Source organism: Bos indicus x Bos taurus, chromosome 5 (assembly GCF_003369695.1).
Source record: "Bos indicus x Bos taurus breed Angus x Brahman F1 hybrid chromosome 5, Bos_hybrid_MaternalHap_v2.0, whole genome shotgun sequence".
Taxonomy (NCBI): Eukaryota; Metazoa; Chordata; class Mammalia; order Artiodactyla; family Bovidae; genus Bos; species Bos indicus x Bos taurus.
Window position 1 is genome coordinate 17090575 of NC_040080.1, and position 22421 is coordinate 17112995.

General features: G+C 40.1%; 1 protein-coding gene across 1 annotated transcript in view; it reads left to right on the top strand.

Moving 5' to 3' along the window:
• LOC113893398 (antigen WC1.1-like) overlaps window positions 1-22421 on the top strand; it is a 69358-nt gene that overhangs the window by 10954 nt on the left and 35983 nt on the right. The window contains exons 4-9 of the mRNA XM_027543400.1: window positions 56-376; window positions 7541-7753; window positions 7943-8260; window positions 15419-15511; window positions 15588-15902; window positions 17047-17361. Of these exons, the coding sequence (XP_027399201.1) occupies window positions 56-376; window positions 7541-7753; window positions 7943-8260; window positions 15419-15511; window positions 15588-15902; window positions 17047-17361 (1575 nt within the window). The remainder of the gene's footprint in view (window positions 1-55; window positions 377-7540; window positions 7754-7942; window positions 8261-15418; window positions 15512-15587; window positions 15903-17046; window positions 17362-22421) is intronic.

The following is a 22421-nucleotide window of genomic DNA, read 5'->3' on the forward strand; positions in this document are numbered from 1 at the left end:
ACTACATGGTCTCCTAAAATCTCTCCTGTGTCCTGTGTCTGTGTCTCTCTTGCAGCTCTGGAGCTGAGGTTGAAGGATGGAGTCCATCGCTGTGAGGGGAGAGTGGAAGTGAAGCACCAAGGAGAATGGGGCACAGTGGATGGTTACAGGTGGACATTGAAGGATGCATCTGTAGTGTGCAGACAGCTGGGGTGTGGAGCTGCCATTGGTTTTCCTGGAGGGGCTTATTTTGGGCCAGGACTTGGCCCCATTTGGCTTTTGTATACTTCATGTGAAGGGACAGAGTCAACTGTCAGTGACTGTGAGCATTCTAATATTAAAGACTATCGTAATGATGGCTATAATCATGGTCGGGATGCTGGAGTAGTCTGCTCAGGTAAGTCCTGTCTGGTCTGTGTGGGGATCTCTAGCAGGAAAAGCCTCTGTCTTATTACCAGAATGACTGAGATTATGGATACAGCCTTTAGAGCATACTTGGGTGAAGGATCTTTGTGATGTGTCACAGGAGACAGAGAGGTGAGGTCAAAAGTTTCATACAGATACAGCTTCTGGGTTCGGCTTCTGTGATGTAGTCTCATCATGGTAATTGTTCTGTTTTCTTTGACGTAATGGTCACTAGGGTGTGGCTACATGGTGAGGGGAGGGGTCGTAAAAGAGTTGTGGGCAACAAGGTTTATCATACTCATAGGGTCTAAAAGAGTCACACTCCTCCATGTTGGTATGTGGAGGATGTGACAATAGAAAACGCTCAACCAAGCAATCGTGACCCCAAATGGCATGTGAAGACCTGCGGACAAGTGACCATACCAGGGGTCAGGGTGCAGTTACACAAGGAAAAGGTGTGAAGGGATTTCACTGGTGCATCTAAATGTCTCTAGGTCACAGTCAGAGGAAGCCAAAGTGGGATTGTGGCAGAAAACAATCTCATCACACTGGTGCACCTGATCAACCGAGTGGGGAGCTCACATCACATTTGCAGGGATGTTGAGGGAGCAGGAAAATGCAGTCTTGAAGTTTACAACACAGCAGCTGGAGTGCATCACGTATAAGAGGCAGTGAAGCTAAGAGGACCTGAAGTGACTCCTAAGAAGTGCTCAGTGCTGTCTATGTGTTTGACCTGTGCCAAGGTGGATGCAGTAAAGACAGCAGTGAAACTAGGGTGTGGGTGGGTGTTCACAGTATTTGACAGAGAGGCTTCTAGTTGTTATCATAATTGTGGATTAGATGTCCAGGATATTAATCCCATCAGAGCAGCTGGACTGGAGGAAGATATTGTTGGTTATCACAGTGAGTTTCCTGAAGTAGGGAGCTGGTCTTAGGCAAGAATCACCCCATCTGATGTGATCGTGGGACAAGGGAGCCCTGAGGACATCTGCAGTAGGTCCTTAGCAGCCACAGCCAATCAGCTCTTGGGTGTTTATGTTGAGGAAGGTCATTGGAAAAGTGATCTTTTCTAATCTCACCTTCAGCAGATCTTTGATGATTCTAGTTGAAGCCCTTAAGAAAACAATTCTTTTCCTTTTTAAAAGGTACTTTATTGAGGTATGACTGACATACAAAACTGCTTGATAAGCATGCATTTGTGAAACCATTACAGCACTATGTCATAAATCTATTCATCTCTTCAAAAGTTTTCTTCCATTCTCTTTATTATTCTTATTAAAAATAATTATTTTCAAGGTGCTTTTAAATTTTAGTTAGAAACTTTTGCTTTAAGCAAACCTGTTTTCTGGCATCTCAAGTAACCTTTGTCATTGTCACAATGTCCTAATCATGGTTCCAACTGCAGATAAATTTGTGGAAACACTACAGGTGTCTCTACCATATTTTGATAAATCAGCATCTGAACGAAAATGGAGTGTGTGATGTTTGAACTTTCTGTGAAATTAGAACTCCGAATGTTATCATCCTAAGAAGATTGATGTCTTGATATTAATTCCAGTTAAGATACACTTAAAAGTAAAGAATTGGAGAATGCTCTGATATTTAAACACTGCTTGTGGTTTGTACTCCCTGACTACCATTGCTCTAACTTAGGCTCTCACATTTTTATGAATGGTTCCAGGTTCCTTCTGTTTCTCTTTTTGTCACTAGTTCCCTCCCCTTGGTCTGTCTTTTCTGTATTTTCAGACATGTTTTAATGATGAAGTTAAGTGGTGGTGATTTAGTAGAGATAAGATTAGAATAGCTTGTCTTTTCATTATCTTAATCAAAATCGAACTCTTGGAGTTTCTTCTGCTTAATCTTAGGAGTCAGGTATGGAAGAGAAATTTCAGCCTCAGTAGTGGATTGTTGGAAGTGGAGTACTGTGTTTAGGAGAAATCTAGAGTAGAAACAATGACTAGAGAAGGCTGTAGGGAAGCTTGTTTGAAATAAGGAGGAGCTTTCAATGAGGGGCTAAACAAATTGAGAAGGACTGTGGTGCAAGTGTTCCAAGTTGCTTCAGTCCTGTCCTACTCTTTGTGATACCATGGACCCTAGTCCACCAGGCTCCTCTGTCCATGGGATTCTCCAGGTAAGAATACTGGAGTGGGTTGCCATTTCCTTCTCCAGGGGATCATCTTCACCCAGGGATCAAACCTGGGTCTCCTGCGTTGCAGGCAGAGTCTTGATTATCTTCTGAGCCACCAGGTACTACAGTACTGAAGTGCAAAATGGTGAGGGGATGAAGATGCGAGGATTGCAGGAGGGGAGGGTTGGAAAGATGCAGGTCAACTCGTACATTCACCACAGCCTCTGTGTTACACTTCCTTCCTGCCCTCATTCTTTCCCTCCCTCTCTTCCTTTATCCTGTTGTGGGAGTCATTTCTGAGCTCTGTGGAAGTGCTAGCATTTGGAGGTTGCAGTTTTCTTAGAGGAAAGTTTTTATAATACGGATTCTGTTTATTTAACAAATATAAGTTTACTCATATTTTTCTCTTTTTTTTGTATCAGATTTTGGTGAGTTGCGTTTCACAAGTAATGCATTTTCAAGGACTAGGCCCACTTTACAAAAAAATTTCAATTTAGAATAACACTGGTTCATATCTCTTATCTTTAAATGTTGGGAAGATCTATAATGATATTCCTCCTTTTGTTACTGGTGTTGTTAATTTGTGTTCCCTCTTTTTTCTTAATTGATTTTGCTAGAAGATTATCCGTGTTAATGTTCTTTTTAAGAGAATCACTAATGGACCCTATTGATTTTTTTGATTTGTATTTGCTTTCTACTTAGTTGATTTCTGTACTCAGTTTTCACTCCTCTTTTTCAGTTATGATTTTCTGTGATAGCTCAGCTGGCAAACAGTCTGCCTGCAATGCAGGAGACCCCTGTTTGATTCCTAGGTCAGGAAGATCCCCCGGAGAAGGGATAGGCTACCCACTCCAGTTTTCTTGGGCTTCGCTTGTGGCTCAGCTGGTAAAGAATCTGCCTGCAATGCGCGGCACCTGGGTTCAATCCCTGGGTTGGGAAGATCCCCTGGAGAAGGGAAAGGCTACCCACTCCAGTATTCTGGCTTGGAGAGTTCCATGGACTGTATAGACCACAAGGTCATAGAGTCAGACACGACTGAGTGACTTTCACTTTCCAGTTATGATTGTTGTTGCTTTTGTAGATTCTTGAGTCTTGGATCATTTTCTTCTGTTTCTATGTTTATTCTAATGTAGGTATCAAGGAAGCATCAAGGTTCTAAATTTTCTTCCAAGCATCATTTTATTTTTAAGCCACCAGATTTGCTAGTATATAATTTCTTTTGTATTTTATTACCATAAAATGTTTCTTTTTTTCTGAATGTATTCTTTGTCTTATAGTCTGACTTTGTATGATATTAATATAGATACTGTATACAGCCTTCTCTGATTTGTGTTTGCATAGTATATAATTTTTTACCTTTTTAATATGTTTCTGTGTTTATATTCAAACACATATGTATTTATAGGCAGTATATTGTTTTGTCTTATTTTATCTGGTCTGATCATCTTGTTTTTTATTTGGAGTACTTAAATTATTTACCTTTAATGTAATTATATACATTATGTATATAATGTAATTATATACATATAATTGTGTTTAAGTGTACTTGCCTGCTATTTGTTATATCTTTGTTCCTATTTTAATCATTGAGTATATTATTTTATCTTAAAACTCTATTGGCTTATTAATCATATCAGATTTTTAGGTGATAATGTTGATTTTTTTTTAAATTTTAAAATAATTTTTATTTATTTTTGGCTGTGCTGGGTCTTCATTGCTGCATAGATTTTTCTCTAGCTGTGGAGATCAGAAGCTACTCTCTAGTTGCAGTGCACAAGGTCTTCACTGCGGTGGCCTCTCTTGCTGTGGAGCAAGGCTCTATGGTGCTCAAGCTTCAGTAGTCGTGGCTCCCGGGCTCTAGAGCACAGGCTCACTAATTGTGGTGCATGGGCTTATTTGCTCCGTGGTATCTGGGATTTTCCTAGACCTGGGATCAAAACCGCATCTCTTGCATTGGCAGATGGATTGTTCGCCACTGAACCACTGGGGAAGCCCATGTTGAATTACTAATCTTTAATTACATTCTACCTTGAAATGATGTTATGTCGCAACATGCAATGTCAGTCACTATAGTTTTCTTCCACTTTGGTCATTGGTGCTGTCATTGTCATACGTTCTACTTACAAATTTATTATGAATCTTGTAGTTTGTTGCTAATATTTTTGCTTTAAATCTTCTAATAGAGAATCAACATCTAGCACAGACTCTATACCTTTGAGTGGATCCATGGTTTCATCTGCTGTCATGTCCCTTTAGCTTGAAGAACTTTCTGAGGCAGTTTTGTGTAGTGTGTGTCTGGTGGCCTCCAATTCTATCATTTTTCATTTATCTGAAGTCATCTTAATTTTCATTCAGTTTTGAAAAGTATTTTTATAGGTGATTCAATTCTAGAGTAACAAATGCCCAACCCCAATACTTTAAATATGTTTTTACATTGTCATCTGACTTTCACTGCCTCCAACAAAAAGTCAGTAAATAATACTTATCCTTTTGTTCTGCTGTATATAGTGTGTCAAATTTCCCTGGCTGCTCTTAAGATATTTTTGTTTGTTTGTTTGTTTACCACTGAATTTCAGTATTTACATTGTCATGTTTTCTGAGAATGATTTCGTTACCTTGTTCGGGGTTTGTTTAGCTTTTTGAATCAGTGGATTTATAGTTTTCAATAAATTTGGAAAAGATTTCATTTATCTTTTCTTAATATTTTTCAGCACAGCCCTTATTCTGAATCTCCAGATACGCATATTTTATATATTTTTATATTATCCTACATGCCATGGAGTTTCCATTCATATTTTTCTGCCTTTTTACTCTCTTTGGTTCAGTTTAGATAGTCTCTACTGCTGTGTTTTACTTCCCAGTTCTTCTATTCTGCAATGTCTAGTCTCTTGTGTAATTAATCCAAATAATTGTTCATTCCAATACTATATTTTTTCAGTTTTAGAAGTCTCATTTGTTTATTTTTCCTAGTTTTCCTCCCTGTTTATTTTGATTGTTCATTAAGCATATTGATATTAGTGGTTTAAAGATATCTTCAGCCAATTCAATCATTTCTGTAATTTCTGAAGTTGATTTAAATGATTATTTTTTAAAATGTGTTATGTGTTACATTTTTCCCCTTTGGAAATTCTAATAATTTTCTGGTTGGATGTTGGGCATCACTAAGCAGTCCTTTACCAGTAAGAACTTTAGAAGTAAATAATCAGAACACATCTAAAAATCAGGGAATTGTACTTGATGAATCAAATAAAGTTTTTTCATTGGGTTATTTTCATTCTGTTCAAAATGTGTTCCTCTAATGACCAAATGATGAACTTTTATTTTTAATAAAAAAAAAAAAACTTTTATTTTTCTCTCCTTTAGTTTTAAAACTTCCTTGATCCCACCTTGCCTGCCGTATGCCCCACCTACACCCTACTTCTACAGCAGTAGCTATCCTTTCTGATTTTCTTTTCCATTCATCTGTGTCTTTTAAAATTGTGTTTGCTTGTCTGAAGTGGGAGAAATGAAAAAGGATAGCAGCTTAAGTGGTAGATGGGAGGAGCAGAGGGTGATGTAATATGCTAACAACCTATTCAACAAGTGTTTCCCACAAATATTTACATATTTTGTCTGTATTGAGGCTTTTTCAACTTGGAACTCTCCAAATGATGGCTTGTTTGCTCACTTCCTCCTCCTTCTCCTTCTTCTTCCTTCTTTTAGAATTGTAAAACATGCATGAAAGAAATTAAAGACAATATAATCAATGGAAAGTCATTCTGTGCTTCTGGGCTGGAAGAAGTAATATTGTTAAAATGCCTGTACTTGTCAAAGTGATCTACAGATTTAATGCAATTCCTATCTAAATCCCAATGGCATTCTTAATAGAAGTAGAGAAAACAGTCTTAAAATAGAAGAGTGTGGTTTAATTTTTATATATTCATGAATTTCCTGTTTCCTTATTACTATTGAGTTTTATTTCTATCCCATTATGGTCATGAAAGATATTATTTTAATATTTTTGAATTTGTTAAGACTTATTTGTAACCTAGCCTGGAGAATATTTCATTTGTGCTTGAGAAGAATGCATATTGTTCTATTGTTAGAATTAGTACAATGATAGTATTAAAATCAATTAGCATTTTCTATGAGTCCTGTTTCAGAAGAAAAACCTTTAATAGGAGATGATCTGGAAACTCAGCTGTCTGGTAAGGTCCCACTGAGAACACACACTCTACCAGGTCCTTTGACAAATCCTAGGGTTTCAAGAGAGATGGCCGGGACTTTCTCTCTGTGACTCTCTGAGTTTTCTTAACTCATCTTCTTTCCCACTAAGGTCACTGAAGAAATTAATGGAATTTTTGCCATTGAAAAGACAAGATGTGATGACATAAACACGAATTAGTAATAGTGTCCATATTTCTTCTCTGGAGGCGTCACCCATCTACAGGTTGGCATCCCCTCATGGATCCAGCCTCAAGACTTTCCCTCACCTAAGTCACTTGAGAACTAGCTCCTGGGAGAGAAAACTGATCAGAATATTAGCCCCACAAGTTCCAGGAAAGCTTTCTAAGCTTGTCTGGATGCTAGGTCTCTCATATCATAGCCCATGTTTCTCTGGGTGGGTTCCATTCTGCATATCTCTACTTTCAAGTGCTGGCATATTACACATTATCCTTGGATCTATAGGTATTAGGCTGCTAAATGAGAAATTCACTTCTTCAACCAATGCTAAAAGATGTGTTTCCAGTATTCAGCCATTCCAATGATCTGAATTGGGCTCTGTAGTTTCTAGGCTCCTAGACCGAGGAATTCAGATTTCTAACCAGTCTCAAAGTGTATGTTCTTAGGATTCAGCCACTCCAAACTGACCTTGTAATCCTCCTGAATTTCTGTTTAGAAACCTGCTCAAGAAAATTCAATTATGACACTAACTATCAAAGACTCTCTACATGCTCCACTTCTAAAAAGAAAAACTTTCACACCACGGCCTGTAATGTGCAGTTTCAAGTCAGTACCATGAACACTGGTTTTGTTGTTTCCTCTTAGGATTTGTGCGTCTGGCTGGAGGGGATGGACCCTGCTCAGGGCGAGTAGAAGTGCATTCTGGAGAAGCTTGGATCCCAGTGTCTGATGGGAACTTCACACTTGCCACTGCCCAGATCATCTGTGCAGAGTTGGGTTGTGGCAAGGCTGTGTCTGTCCTGGGACATGAGCTCTTCAGAGAGTCCAGTGCCCAGGTCTGGGCTGAAGAGTTCAGGTGTGAGGGGGAGGAGCCTGAGCTCTCAGTCTGCCCCAGAGTGCCCTGTCCAGGGGGCACGTGTCACCACAGTGGATCTGCTCAGGTTGTTTGTTCAGGTGAGATGCAGGTCAGGCCTTTCACCTCTGTGAACACCCTATTCAGGTGAGAAAGTCATGTGATTTTGCTGAAACTCTGTCTTCTTCTACCAGCATACTCAGAAGTCCGGCTCATGACAAACGGCTCCTCTCAGTGTGAGGGGCAGGTGGAGATGAACATTTCTGGACAATGGAGAGCGCTCTGTGCCTCCCACTGGAGTCTGGCCAATGCCAATGTTATCTGTCGTCAGCTCGGCTGTGGAGTTGCCATCTCCACCCCCGGAGGACCACACTTGGTGGAAGAAGGTGATCAGATCCTAACAGCCCGATTTCACTGCTCAGGGGCTGAGTCCTTCCTGTGGAGTTGTCCTGTGACTGTCCTGGGTGGTCCTGACTGTTCCCATGGCAACACAGCCTCTGTGATCTGCTCAGGTAAGAGAGAGGAAAGGGCTACTGGTACTCAGGATGCTCCTGGAGTGAAATGTTTCCAAGAGCAGAGAGTGAGGGAAAATGGACTTCAAAGTCAGATATTTCTTGGTGAAATATGGATCTTCTCATTGTTCCTTCATTTTTCAGGTCAGGGCAAGAAGTGTGAAGGGGAATAATATACTTTTAAGCAACATTGTTGCTTACTTATAATCATAGAAAACAGTGTAGGAGCAGTAAGTATAGACCTCAGTATGAACCCCAACCCAGAGCAACAGAGAGAATGTCCCCAGCACCACAGTCACTGTCGTCCCCTCTCTACAGGGAAAAGCACTTACTGAACTTCTACTAACATAGAAAGTTTTATCAATTTTTGAACTTTATATAAAATGATGCAGTATGATGCATCTTTTGTATCTAATTTCTTTAGACTCAAAATTATGTTTGGGATTCACTCATGATGTTGTATATTGTAGCACTTTATTTTTTTTTTTATTACTGTAGAGTATGACTTTGAATGATCACATGGCCATGTACTGATCAATTCTACTGACAGTTTAAATCTGAGTTGTTTCCAGTTCTTGACTATTACAAATATGATATTACAACTTACCATGACAATGTCTTTGGATGCAAATATGTGTTACTTACTTTCCATGTTTAACCCTTGGTCTTTTATTTTCTTTTTCTTAATCAAATGGTGTCCTTTGACGAACTCATTTCTTAATCTTATGGAAACATAACTTGCCAACTTTTTCCTGTACATTTAATGCTTCTTATAGCCTTTAAAAGAGAATTTTTGCCTACTCCAAGATCATAAAAACATTCTCCATGAGCGTCTTATGGAAATTTTATTATCTTTCTCTTGCATATAATTGTGCATTCCTTCTGGGATTGATATCGGTGTAAGAAGAGGGTCAGGTTTCATATGGACATCCAATTACTCAATCTTTTTCTGAAAAGATTCTTTTCCCCACTTCAGTGCCGCCTTTGTCATAAGCAGAAGGGCAAGTATGTCTGTCCTTTTTAAGACTCTCTATTCTGTTCCATGTTATCATTTGTCTATCCTTGCACCATTACTGCATTTTCTTAATTATCATAACTTTGTCATTGTTGTTGTTCAATCGCTAAGTCATGTGTGACTCTTTGTGACCCATGAACTACAGCTCACCAGGCTTCCGTGTCCTTTACTATCTCCCAGAGTTTCAACGGAGAAGGCAATGGCAACCCACTCCAGTACTCTTGCCTGGAAAATCCTATGGACGGAGGAGCCTGGTAGGCTGCAGTCCATGGGATCGCTAAAGAGTCAGGCGACTGAGTGACTTCACTTTCACTTTTCACTTTCATGCATTGGAGAAGGAAATGGCAACCCACTCCAGTGTTCTTGCCTGGGGAATCCCAGGGACGGGGGAGCCTGGTGGGCTGCCATATATGGGGTTGCACAGAGTTGGACACGACTGAAGCGACTTAGCAGCAGCGGGAGCAGAGTTTCAAACTTTGTAGTTAGTCTTAATAACTTTAATTTACAAGAGTTACTTTATATTAACTCCTCTAAATTTGTTGCTTTTCTTACCAACTGTGATGGTCATTCTTGGTTGCTTGTATTTTGTATCAGTTTAGAAATCAGCTTGTCATTTTTGCCAAAAGAAAAGCTTAAGGGTACTTTCACTGGGATTACATTTAAAAATTTGAGAGGAGACAAAGAAATTTGAGGATGATTGACATTGACAATGTTGAGTTTTCCAAATCATTGACATAATACATCCTTCCATTCAGTTAGATCTTGAATTTTTCTCAGAGATTTTGCCCATCTTCTACTAGGATTTCTCCTAGGTATTTTATTTTTGATGTCATGAGTATTTTTGTGGAAGTGTCCTGGCAATGAATTCTCTTTGAGTTGTTTTCATCTTTTAATTTTTAAAATTTTGATGTCATTTGAGACATTAAAATGTTGGGAAAGTTATATAAAAATTCCTTTATGACCTTTACCTGGGTTTCTAAATGTTAGTATCAATATTTCCCTTTAATCTCTGTGTGTGTGTGAGTGTCTTTCCTTCTCGATTCCCCTTCTGCCCCATTTCTTCCTGAATATGTAAAATCCTTCTGAATTAAGTTGAAGCCATGATGTTCCTTTACCCTTAGGACACTTCTGGGAATTTCCTTACAGAACCAGAGTTCAGTCAAGTCTTTAAATGACTCCAGCCCCAGGTGACATCTAATTGCAGCACTGAAAGACCCCACTGGAAGACTGCCAAACTGAGTCTTCTTCTGATTAATGACCCAAAGTCATAAGCAAAATGAAGTATATATTCTTTTTCTTCAGCTAAAAGTTTTTCCTTTTCATGTTGATCAAATTGCTAACATCTGTTGAATCACAGAAAAAGCAAGAGAGTTCCAGAAAAACATCTACTTCTGCTTTATTGACCATGCCAAACCTTTGACTGTGTGGATCATGACAAACTGTGGAAAATTCTGAAAGAGATGGGAATACCAGACCACCTGACCTGCCTCCTGTATGCAGATCAAGAAGCAATAGTTAGAACTGGACATGGAAAAAGAGACTGGTTCCAAACTGGGAAAGGTGTATGTCAAGGCTGTATGTTGTCACCCTGTTTATTTAACTTATATGCAGAGTGCATCATGTGAACTGCTGGGCTGGATGAAGCACAAGCTGGAATCAAGATTGCCAGGAGAAATATCAATAACCTCAGATATGCTGATGACACCACCTTTATGGCAGAAAGCAAAGAGGAGCTGAAGAGCCTCTTGATGAAAGTGAAAGAGTAGAGTGAAAAAGCTGGCTTAAAACTCAACATTCAAAAAACTAAGATCAAGGCATCCAGTCCCATCACTTCATGGCAAATAGATGGGGAAACAATGGAAACAGTGACAGATTTTATTTTCTTGGGCTCCAAAATCACTGTAGATGGTGACTGCAGCCATGTTTTAAAAGACATCTTCTCCTTGGAAGAAAAGCTATGACAAACCTGCTGCTGCTAAGTCACTTCAGTTGTGTCCAACCCTGTGCGACCCCATAGATGGCAGCCCACCAGGCTCCCCCTTCCCTGGGATTCTCCAGGCAAGAACACTGTAGTGGGTTGCCATTTCCTTCTCCAATGCATGAAAGTGAAAAGTGAAAGTGAAGTCGCTCAGTCGTGTCCGACTCTTTAGCGACCCCATAGACTGCAGCCTACCAGGTTCCTCCACCCATGGGATTCTCCAGGCAAGAGTACTGGAGTGGGGTGCCATTGCCTTCTCCGACAAACCTAGACAGCATATTAAAAAGCAGAGACATTACTTTGCTGACAATTGTCCATTTGGTCAAATCTGTGGCTTTTCCAGTAGGCATTTATGGATGTAAGAGTTGGACCATAAAGAAGGCTGAGCGCCAAAGAATGGATGCTTTTGAACTGTGGTGTTGGAGAAGACTGCTCTGAGTCCCCTGGACTGCAAGGAGATCAAACCAGTGGGTCCTAATGGAAATCAGTCCTGAATATTTATTGAAAGGACTGATTCTGAAGCTGAAGCTGCAATACTTTGGCTACCTGATGAGAAGAATTGACTCATTGGAAAAGACCCTGATGCTGTAAGATTGAGGGTGGGAGAAGAAAGGGATGACAGAGGATGAGATGGTTGGATGGCATCACCGACTTGATGGACATGAGTTTGAGCAAGCTCCAGGAGTTGGTGATGGACAGGGAAGTCTCGCGAGGTGCAGCCAATGGGGTCACAAAGAGTTGGACATGACTGAGTGACTGAACTGAACTGGGCTAAATTTTGGGGGAAAATCTTCTATACAACAATGTCACCAGAACTCTTGTTATGTGACCTGAATTTCTGCATTGAAGACTATCCTCTGATCTTGCACTGTGATGTTTCCACCTTATGCTGAGCTAGTGCATGACTACTATTATTCTTTAATTCTTAATTTCAGCTAACACATTTTTCAGCTCTAGAAGTACTTCACTTTTGTTATCATTTCTCTGCAAAGATACACATTTTGTCTATTATTTCCATAAACACTTTAATCGTGGCTATTTAAATTCTCTGTCAGGTAAATCTAGCAGGTGAAAAATCTGGGAAATTCTTTCCAATGTCTCCTTTTTCCTTTCTGTTTTTCACGAGATCTATTTTATTTAAGTGTTTGTTTTAAAGTTAGACATTGAAGAAATTATAGAAATCCTTCAGAAAGAATTTTGTTTTGCTTTTACTTCGGGATAGATTTGGCCTTCCTTGGTGACTCAGATGGTAAAAAATCTGGCTGCAATGCGGGAGACCTGGGTTTGATCCCTGGATTGGGAAGATCCCCTGGAGGAGGGCATGGCAAACCACTCCAGTATTCTTGCTTGAAAAATCCTATGGGCAGAGGAGCCTGGTGGGCTATAGTCCATGGGGGTCACAAACAATCTGACATGACTGAGCAACTAAGCACAGCACAGGGATAGATATAGGGATACAACAACTTATTTAACTCATTCTTATAGCAACACTTGGGTTAAAACAAAAATTGTGATACTGTCAGAAGCAGAACTCTCCACAGAGAAGGTGAACAATAAGAGTATGATAACTTTACTGCTGGGTCACGGCTTTCATAGCAAACATCCTCTTCCAAGAACACAAGAGAAGACTCTACACATGAACATCACCAGATGGTCAACACCGAAATCAGATTGATTATATTCTTTGCAGCCAAAGATGGAAAAGCTCTATACAGGCAGCAAAAACAAGACTGGGAGCTGACTGTAGCTCAGATCATGAACTCCTTATTGCCAAATTCAGACTTAAATTGAAGAAAGTGCGGAAAAGCACTAGACCATTCATATATGATCTAAATCAAGTCCCTTATGACTATACGGTGGAAGTGAGAAGTAGATTTAAGGGACTAGATCTGATAGACAGAATGCCTGATGAACTATGGACAAAGGTTCATGACATTGCACAGGGGACAGGAATCAAGACCATCCCCAAGAAGAAATGCAAAAAAAGAAAATGGCTGTCTGAGGAGGCCTTCCAAATAGGTGTGAAAAGAAGGGAAGCAGAAAACAAAGGAGAAAAGGAAATATATACCCATTTGAATGCAGGGTTCCAAAGAATAGCAAGGAGATAAGAAAGCCTTCCTCAGTGATCAATGCAAATAAATAGAGGAAAACAACAGAATTGGAAAGACTAGAGATCTCTTCAAGAAAATTAGAGATACCAAGGGAACATTTTATGCAAAGATGGGGTCAATAAAGGATAGAAATGGTATGGACCTAACAGAAACAGAAGATATTAAGAAGAGGTGGCAAGAATACATAGAACTGTACAAAAAAGATCTTCACAACCTGGATAATGATGATGGTGTGATCACTCACACTCACCTAGAGCCAGACACCCTGGAATGTGAAGTCAAATGGGCATTAGGAAGCATCACTACTAACAAAGCTGGTGGAGGTGATGGAATTCCAGTTGAGCTCTTTCAAATCTGAAAGATGATGCTGTGAAAGTGCTGCATGCAATATGTCAGCAAATTTGGAAAACTCAGCAGTGGCCACAGGACTGGAAAAGGTCACTTTTCATTCCAATCCCAAAGAATGCTCAAACTACCGCACAATTGTACTCATCTCACATGCTAGGAAAGTAATGCTCAAAATTCTCCAAGCCAGGCTTCAGCAATATGTGATCCATGAACTTCCAGATGTTCAAGCTGGCTTTAGAAAAGGCAGAGGAACCAGAGATCAAATTGCCAACATCTGTTGGATCATCAAAAAAGCAAGAGAGTTCCAGAAAAACATTTATTTTTGCTTTATTGACTATGCCAAAGCCTTTGACTGTGTGGATCACAATAAACTGTGGAAAATTCTGAAAGAGATGGGAATACCAGACCACCTGATCTGCCTCTTGAGAAACCTGTATGCATGTCATAAAGCAACAGTTAGAACTGGACATGGAACAACAGACTGTTTCCAAATAGGAAAAGGAGTACATCAAGGCCGTATATTGTCACCCTGTTTATTTAACTTATATGCAGAGTACATCATGAGAAACACTGGGTTGGATGAAGCACAAGCTGGAATCAAGATTGCTGGGAGAAATATCAATAACCTCAGATATGCAGATGACACCACCCTTATGGAGGAAAGTGAAGAAGAACTGAAAAGCCTCTTGATGAAGGTGAAAGAGGAGAGTGAAGAAGTTGGCTTAAAGCTCAACATTCAGAAAATGACGATCATGGCATCTGGCGCCATCACTTTGTGGGAAATACATGGGGAAACAGTGGAAGAAGTGGCTGACTTTATTTTTTTGGGCTCCAAAATCACTGCAGATGGTGACTGTAGCCAAGAACTTAAAAGACGCTTACTCCTTGGAAGGAAAGTTATGACCAACCTAGACAGCATATTAAAAAGCAGAGACAATACTTTGTCAACAAAGTTCCATCTAGTCAGAAGCTATGGTTTTTCCAGTAGTCATGTATGGATATGACAGTTGGACTATAAAGAAAGCTGAGCACCAAAGAATTGATGCTTTGAACTGTGGTGTTGGAGAAGACTCTCGAGAGTCCCTTGGACTGCAAGGAGATACAACTAGTCCATCTTAGAAGAGATCAGTCCTGGGTGTTCATTGGAAGGACTGATGAAGCTGAAACTCCCGGTACTTTGGCTACCTGATGTGAAGAACTCTATCATGTGAAAAGGCCCTGATGCTGGGAAAGAGTGATGGCAGGAGGAGAAGGGGAGGATAGAGGATGAGATGGTTGGGTGGTATCATCGACTGGATGGACATGGGTTTGGGTGGACTCCGGGAGTTGGTGATGGACAAGGAGGCCTTGCGTGCTGTGGTTCATGGGGTTGCAAAGAGTCAGACATGACTGAGTGAATGAACTGAAGTGAACTGAATACAGCTTTCATATAAGCTCCATCAGGAGGGATTGGGGGCAGGAGAAGGGGATGACAGAGGATGAGATGGCTGGATGGCATCACCGACTCAATGGAGGTGAGTCTGAGTGAACTCCAGGAGATGGTGATGGACAGAGAGGCCTGGCCTGCTGCAATTCATGGGGTCTCAAAGAGTCGGACACGACTGAGTGACTGAACTAACTAACTAACTAACCAAGTCATTATTTCCCTTAATTCAGTTTCCTGTTCTTCAACCCTTCCAGACTTCTGATCATTGTTGTTTCTTCAGGAAACCAGATCCAGGTGCTTCCCCAGTGCAACGACTCCGTGTCTCAACCTACAGGCTCTGCGGCCTCAGAGGACAGCGCCCCCTACTGCTCAGGTGAGGGTCCCACAAGACAGAAGACCCTTCTCATTCCCCAGGTCGACGCCCCATTGTCCCATTTCTCTCTCCTCAGACAGCAGGCAGCTCCGCCTGGTGGACGGGGGCGGTCCCTGCGCCGGGAGAGTGGAGATCCTTGACCAGGGCTCCTGGGGCACCATCTGTGATGACGGCTGGGACCTGGACGATGCCCGCGTGGTGTGCAGGCAGCTGGGCTGTGGAGAAGCCCTCAATGCCACGGGGTCTGCTCACTTCGGGGCAGGATCAGGGCCCATCTGGTTGGACAACTTGAACTGCACAGGAAAGGAGTCCCACGTGTGGAGGTGCCCTTCCCGGGGCTGGGGGCAGCACAACTGCAGACACAAGCAGGACGCGGGGGTCATCTGCTCAGGTCTGAGCTGCACACTGTCCACAGGCTAGGGGAGGGGTGGGGCCTTGGAGGACGGGGTCTGAGCCCTGAGGGAGAGATGCTGAAAGGACCAGCGAAGGAGGCTTCCTCCCATGGAGCCTGTCTTTCCAGCAGACGTGAAGACGAGGTGCTTTCACTTCCTCCCGCAGCAGCTGCGGATCTGGTCGTCTCTTCTCAGCAGTGTTTCCTGGCAGAGCCGATTTTTACAGTTTTTCTTGAAAGCAGGGCTCTCTCTCCAGTTACATACAAAAAATTTAAACCCACGGTACTAGTTTCCGTTTGCTTCAGTAACAATTTTAAATTAGTGGGTTAAAACAACATATATTTATTTCCTTTGGGGGAGAATCTATTTCTTGTCTTTTCAATGTTCTAGATTAAAAAAAAAAAAAAGAAAGAAAGTCGCACAATCGTGTCTGACTCTTTGCGATCCCATGGACTGCATCCTGCCCTGCCCCTCTGTCCATGGAATTCTCAAGCTTCTAGACACTGTCTACATCCCTTGATTCACAGCCTCCTTCATCCATTATCAGGCCAGAAATGCTGCAGGCCTCCAGATATTAGCCAGAGTCACATTTCTCTCTTTAGGCAGAGCTAAGAAATGTATTCCATGTTTAAGGATAGTGGGTCCAAGGATGTGCTCAGACTGGGCTCACATTGTTCATACAATATTCTATCTTAATCTCACCATCCCAAGGTCCTTATCTTAATCACATCTGTAAATCCTTTTTGTCAGGTATGGTAACATATTCACAGGTTGCAGAGCCTGGGATGTAGACATTTTGGGGTTAATTATTCTGCCTATCTCCCTAATATCCACATCACATCCCTTAACATACTCTTCAAAGATTTTGTTAGGAAGCAGAATTCAGCTGCCCCTCCCTGACTAGCGCCCACACAGTTTGGTCTTCCTCTCAATTCATATCCACTACACCATTGTGGTAGAAATAGAAAGACAGATACAAATGGACAAAGTCAGTTAAAAGGGCGGTGATGTCAGTCTTGTCATCTAGTGGGTATCTCTTGAACAAGGTCAGAGATGAATGTTTATTATTTCTAGAAGAAAGGAAAACCTAGAACATGCAGCAAAATTTTCACTGTGTCCTGTCTCCTCCTCTTTCAACCTTAGAGTTCCTGGCCCTCAGGATGGTGAGTGAGGACCAGCAGTGTGCTGGGTGGCTGGAAGTTTTCTACAATGGGACCTGGGGCAGTGTCTGCCGTAACCCCATGGAAGACATCACTGTGTCCACGATCTGCAGACAGCTTGGCTGTGGGGACAGTGGAACCCTCAACTCTTCTGTTGCTCTTAGAGAAGGTTTTAGGCCACAGTGGGTGGATAGAATCCAGTGTCGGAAAACTGACACCTCTCTCTGGCAGTGTCCTTCTGACCCTTGGAATTACAACTCATGCTCTCCAAAGGAGGAAGCCTATATCTGGTGTGCAGGTGATTTACTGTCTGTTTCTGTGTGTCTGTCCCAACCCTGTAGGATGCAGTGAGATTTGATATTTTAAAATCTAAGTGATGAGTTTAATTTGGGTCCACAAAATGACATTAAGTGAAAATGTTAGTGTCCAACTCAGTTGTGTCTGACTCTTTGTGTCTGCGTGGACTATAGCCTGCCAGGCTCCTCTGTCCATGGAATTCTCCAGGCAAGAATACTGGAATGGGTTTCCATTCCTTTCTTCAAGGGATCATCCCAACCTAGGTATCACAATTGAGTCTCCCACACTGCAGTCAGATTCTTTACCGTCTGAGTCACCAGAGAAGCCTAAATGAGGTAAGGATGAAATTAATTTTATCCACATATTCCACTCTTGTTTGTTAAAATTTTTAATTGAGATGTAATTCTTGTAACATTATATTAGTTCTAAGTGCAAAACATAGTGTTTATGTTTTTGTACATATTGGTAAATCATCACCACATGTACAGTAATATCCATCACCACATGTAGTTACAATTTTTTTTCTTATGATCCCACAAGTAAGAATTTGCATGCTGCAACTAAGACCCAGGACAACCAAATAAATAATTAATTTTCAAAGACAGCATTATTCTCTTCATAGTCGACATAAGAACATGCATCATGTTTTTTTTTTTTTTTTTTAATCCACATTAGGGCTTCCCTGATAGCTAAGCTGGTAAAGAATCCGCCTACAATGCAGGAGACCCCGGTTTGATTCCTGGGTCGGGAAGATCCACTGGAGAAGGGATAGGCTACTCACTCCAGTATTCTTGGGCTTCCCTGATGACTCAGTGGGTAAAGAATCTGCCTGCAATGTGGGAAACCTAGGTGCAATCCCTGGCTTGGGAAGACCCCTGGAGAAGGGAAAGGCTACCCACTCCAATATTTTGTCCTAGAGAATTCCATGGATTGTATACTCCATGGGGTCGTAAAGAGTTGGACATGACTGAGCAACTTTCACAAACCCTATATACAAAAATATTATCTTCTTTCCTATATTACAGTTTTTTTTCTTTTTTCTTTTTTAATATAAATTTATTTATTTTAATTGGAGGTTAATTGCTTTACAATATTGTATTGGTTTTGCCATACATCAACATGAATCCACCACATGTATACACGTGTTCCCCATCCTGAACCCCCCTCTCTCCTCCCTCCCCATACCATCCCTCTGGGTCATCTCAGTGCACCAGCTCCAAGAAACCAGTATCATGCATCGAACCTGGACTGGCGACTTGTTTCATATATGATATTATACATGTTTCAATGCCATTCTCCCAAATCATCCCACCCTTGCCCTCTCCCACAGAGTCCAAAAGACTGTTCTATACATCTGTCTCTTTTGCTGTCTTGCACACACGGTTATCGTTACCATCTTTCTAAATTCCATATATATGCGTTAATATACTGTATTGGTGTTTTTCTTTCTGGCTTAGTTCACTCTGTATAATAGGCTCCAGTTTCATCCACCTCATTATTACAGTTAAGATATCTTTCATGACAATATTTTTTTCTCTAGAATGTTTTAAAATTTTTATTTATTTATAGGAACTCTCTATAAACAAACATCACTTCAGTTCAGTCGCTCAGTTGTGTCAGCTTCAACATCAGTCCTTCCAATGAACACTCAGGACTGATCTCCTTTAAGATGGACTGGTTGGATTTCCTTGCAGTTCAAGGGACTCTCAAGAGTCTTGTCCAACACCACAGTTCAAAAGCATCAATTCTTAGGTGCTCAGCTTTCTTTATAGTCTTATAAACAAACATCACTTACTCTTTCTTAAATATTTTTGTAAATATTTCCCCCATTTTTTGCATATATGTTTAAGGTTATATATATGAATGGGGGGGTTATGTTATCAAATCTATAATGGTTTACTTTTTTGACTTCTGCCTTTAATGAAATGTTTCATGTGTTCTTATCTGGTGATGATATTATACAATCACACATAGTAAAATAAATTCAGATAAATAAATGAATTCAAAATTAGGTTTTGAATATTCTTTAGTGGAACTGTAAAATTATTTGCAGAAATTTCTGTAAAACTGTAAAACTGTAAAAACTGTAAAACTGTAAAATTATTTGCAGAAATATACTGCAAAATTAGGTTTTGAATTCATTTATTTATCTGAATTTATTTTACTATGTGTGATTGTGTAATATCATCACCAGATAAGAACACATGTATACCTGTGGCAGATTCATTTTGATATTTGGCAAAACTAATACAATTATGTAAAGTTTAAAAATAAAATAAAATTAAAAAAAGAATTATATTTTAGATATATGATAGCTTCATCACAAAATAAAAACACATTGCTTCATGATTTCATGGATATGATGTCAAAAGTACAGGCAACAAAGCAAAAATAGACAAGTGGGAATATGTCAAACTAAAAATCTTCAAGCCAAAGGAAACATCAACAGAGTGAAAAAGCAAGCTAGCACAAATTATATAAGGTATTAATTTGCAAACAAATAAGGAACTCCTGCAACTCAAGGAAAAAAATCCAAAACTTAACAACTGAATTAAAAAGTAGGCCAAGGGCTTGAACAGACATTTCTCTAAAGAAGACATACAAATGGCTAGTGGGTGTATGAAAAATGCTTGACATTGTCAATCATCAGGGAAATGTAAATCAAAACCAGAAAGATATCATCTCACACATGTCAGAATGACTGTTTGTTTTTTTTTTTTTTAAAGACACCTAAGTGTTTGCAAGGCTGTGGAGAAATTGACACTTTCTGTGTATTTATCCACATGAAATGTATAAATTTTATTAATAAAGCTATGCAATCCGAGGGTTAAATCTCTGGACTTTCACTGTCACGGGTCCAGGTTCAATCCCTGACCTGGGAACTAAGATCCCATGAGCCACAGCACAGCCAAAAACAAACAAACAACAACACAAAAACTATGACCAAAAAATCTGTATGATTTGTAGTGATGTCCCTTTTCATTCTTGGTTTTGTTAACTTCATTTACTCTCTGCTCTTCATTGGTATTGATCAGTGTTCATCAATTTTCAATGAGCCATGTTTAAAGGGTTTTTTTCCTATGTTTTCCATCTTATGCTTACCTTCTTTTCTGTTCATTATTGTTCCTTTTTTAATTAACTCCAACATTCTCTATTCTTTAGGCTTTCTCATCTCCTAGTTTCTTTTTTTTTTTCTTCTTCCAATTTTATTTTATTTTTAAACTTTACATAATTGTATTAGTTTTGCCAAATATCAAAATGAATCCGCCACAGGTATACATGTGTTCCCCATCCCGAACCCTCCTCCCTCCTCCCTCCCCATACCATCCCTCTGGGCCGTCCCAGTGCACCAGCCCCAAGCATCCAGCATCATGCATCGAACCTGGACTGGCAACTCGTTTCCTACATGATATTTTACATGTTTCACTGCCATTCTCCCACATCTTCCCACCCTCTCCCTCTCCCACAGAGTCCATAAGACTGTTCTATACATCAGTGTCTCTTTTGCTGTCTCGTACACCGGGTTATTGTTACCATCTTTCTAAATTCCATATATATGCGTTAGTATACTGTATTTATGTTTTTCCTTCTGGCTTACTTCACTCTGTATAATAGGCTCCAGTTTCATCCACCTCATTAGAACTGATTCAAATGTATTCTTTTTAATGGCTGAGTAATACTCCATTGTGTATATGTACCACAGCTTTCTTATCCATTCATCTGATGATGGACATCTAGGTTGCTTCCACGTCTTGGCTATTATAAACAGTGCTGCGATGAACATTGGGGTACACGTGTTTCTTTCCCTTCTGGTTTCCTCAGTGTGTATGCCCAGCAGTGGGATTGCTGGATCATAAGGCAGTTCTATTTCCAGTTTTTTAAGGAATCTCCACACTGTTCTCCACAGTGGCTGTACCAGTTTGCATTCCCACCAACAGTGTAAGAGGGTTCCCTTTTCTCCACACCCTCTCCAGCATTTATTATTTGTAGACTTTTGGATCGCAGCCATTCTGACTGGTGTGAAATGGTACCTCATAGTGGTTTTGATTTGCATTTCTCTGATAATGAGTGATGTTGAGCATCTTTTCATGTGTTTGTTAGCCATCTGTATGTCTTTTTTGGAGAAATGTCTATTTAGTTCTTTGGCCCATTTTTTGATTGGGTCGTTTATTTTTCTGGAGTTGAGCTGTAGGAGTTGCTTGTATATTTTTGAGATTAGTTGTTTGTCGGTTGCTTCATTTGCTATTATTTTCTCCCATTCTGAAGGCTGTCTTTTCACCTTGCTAATAGTTTCCTTTGATGTGCAGAAGCTTTTAAGGTTAATTAGGTCCCATTTGTTTATTTTTGCTTTTATTTCCAGTATTCTGGGAGGTGGGTCATAGAGGATCCTGCTGTGATGTATGTCGGAGAGTGTTTTGCCTATGTTCTCCTCTAGGAGTTTTATAGTTTCTGGTCTTACGTTTAGATCTTTAATCCATTTTGAGTTTATTTTTGTGTATGGTGTTAGAAAGTGGTCCAGTTTCATTCTTTTACAAGTGGTTGACCAGATTTCCCAGCACCACTTGTTAAAGAGATTGTCTTTAATCCATTGTATATTCTTGCCTCCTTTGTCGAAGATAAGGTGTCCATATGTGCGTGGATTTATCTCTGGGCTTTCTATTTTATTCCATTGATCAATATTTCTGTCTTTGTGCCAGTACCATACTGTCTTGATAACTGTGGCTATCTCCTAGTTTCTTAATTGAAGCTTACATTTTTTTCACTTTCAGTCTTTCCTCTTCTCTAAATCTAGGCTATAAATATTCCTTAGGCACTACTTGAGTTTCATTAGAAGAATTTATGATAATATAATTATTTTGTGTTTGTTATCATTATTATTATATTTTTATTATCATTATTTCACAATATTTGGTAAATTTTAAATTTATTCCCAGACTCAGGTGTTTTTTGGAAGGGTGCCGCTGAATTTCACAAAATAGGGATGGCTAACAATATTTTCTTTTTAATTCTTAATTTTATTCCACTGTGGTCAGAGTAAATACTCTGTATGAATTCAAAGAG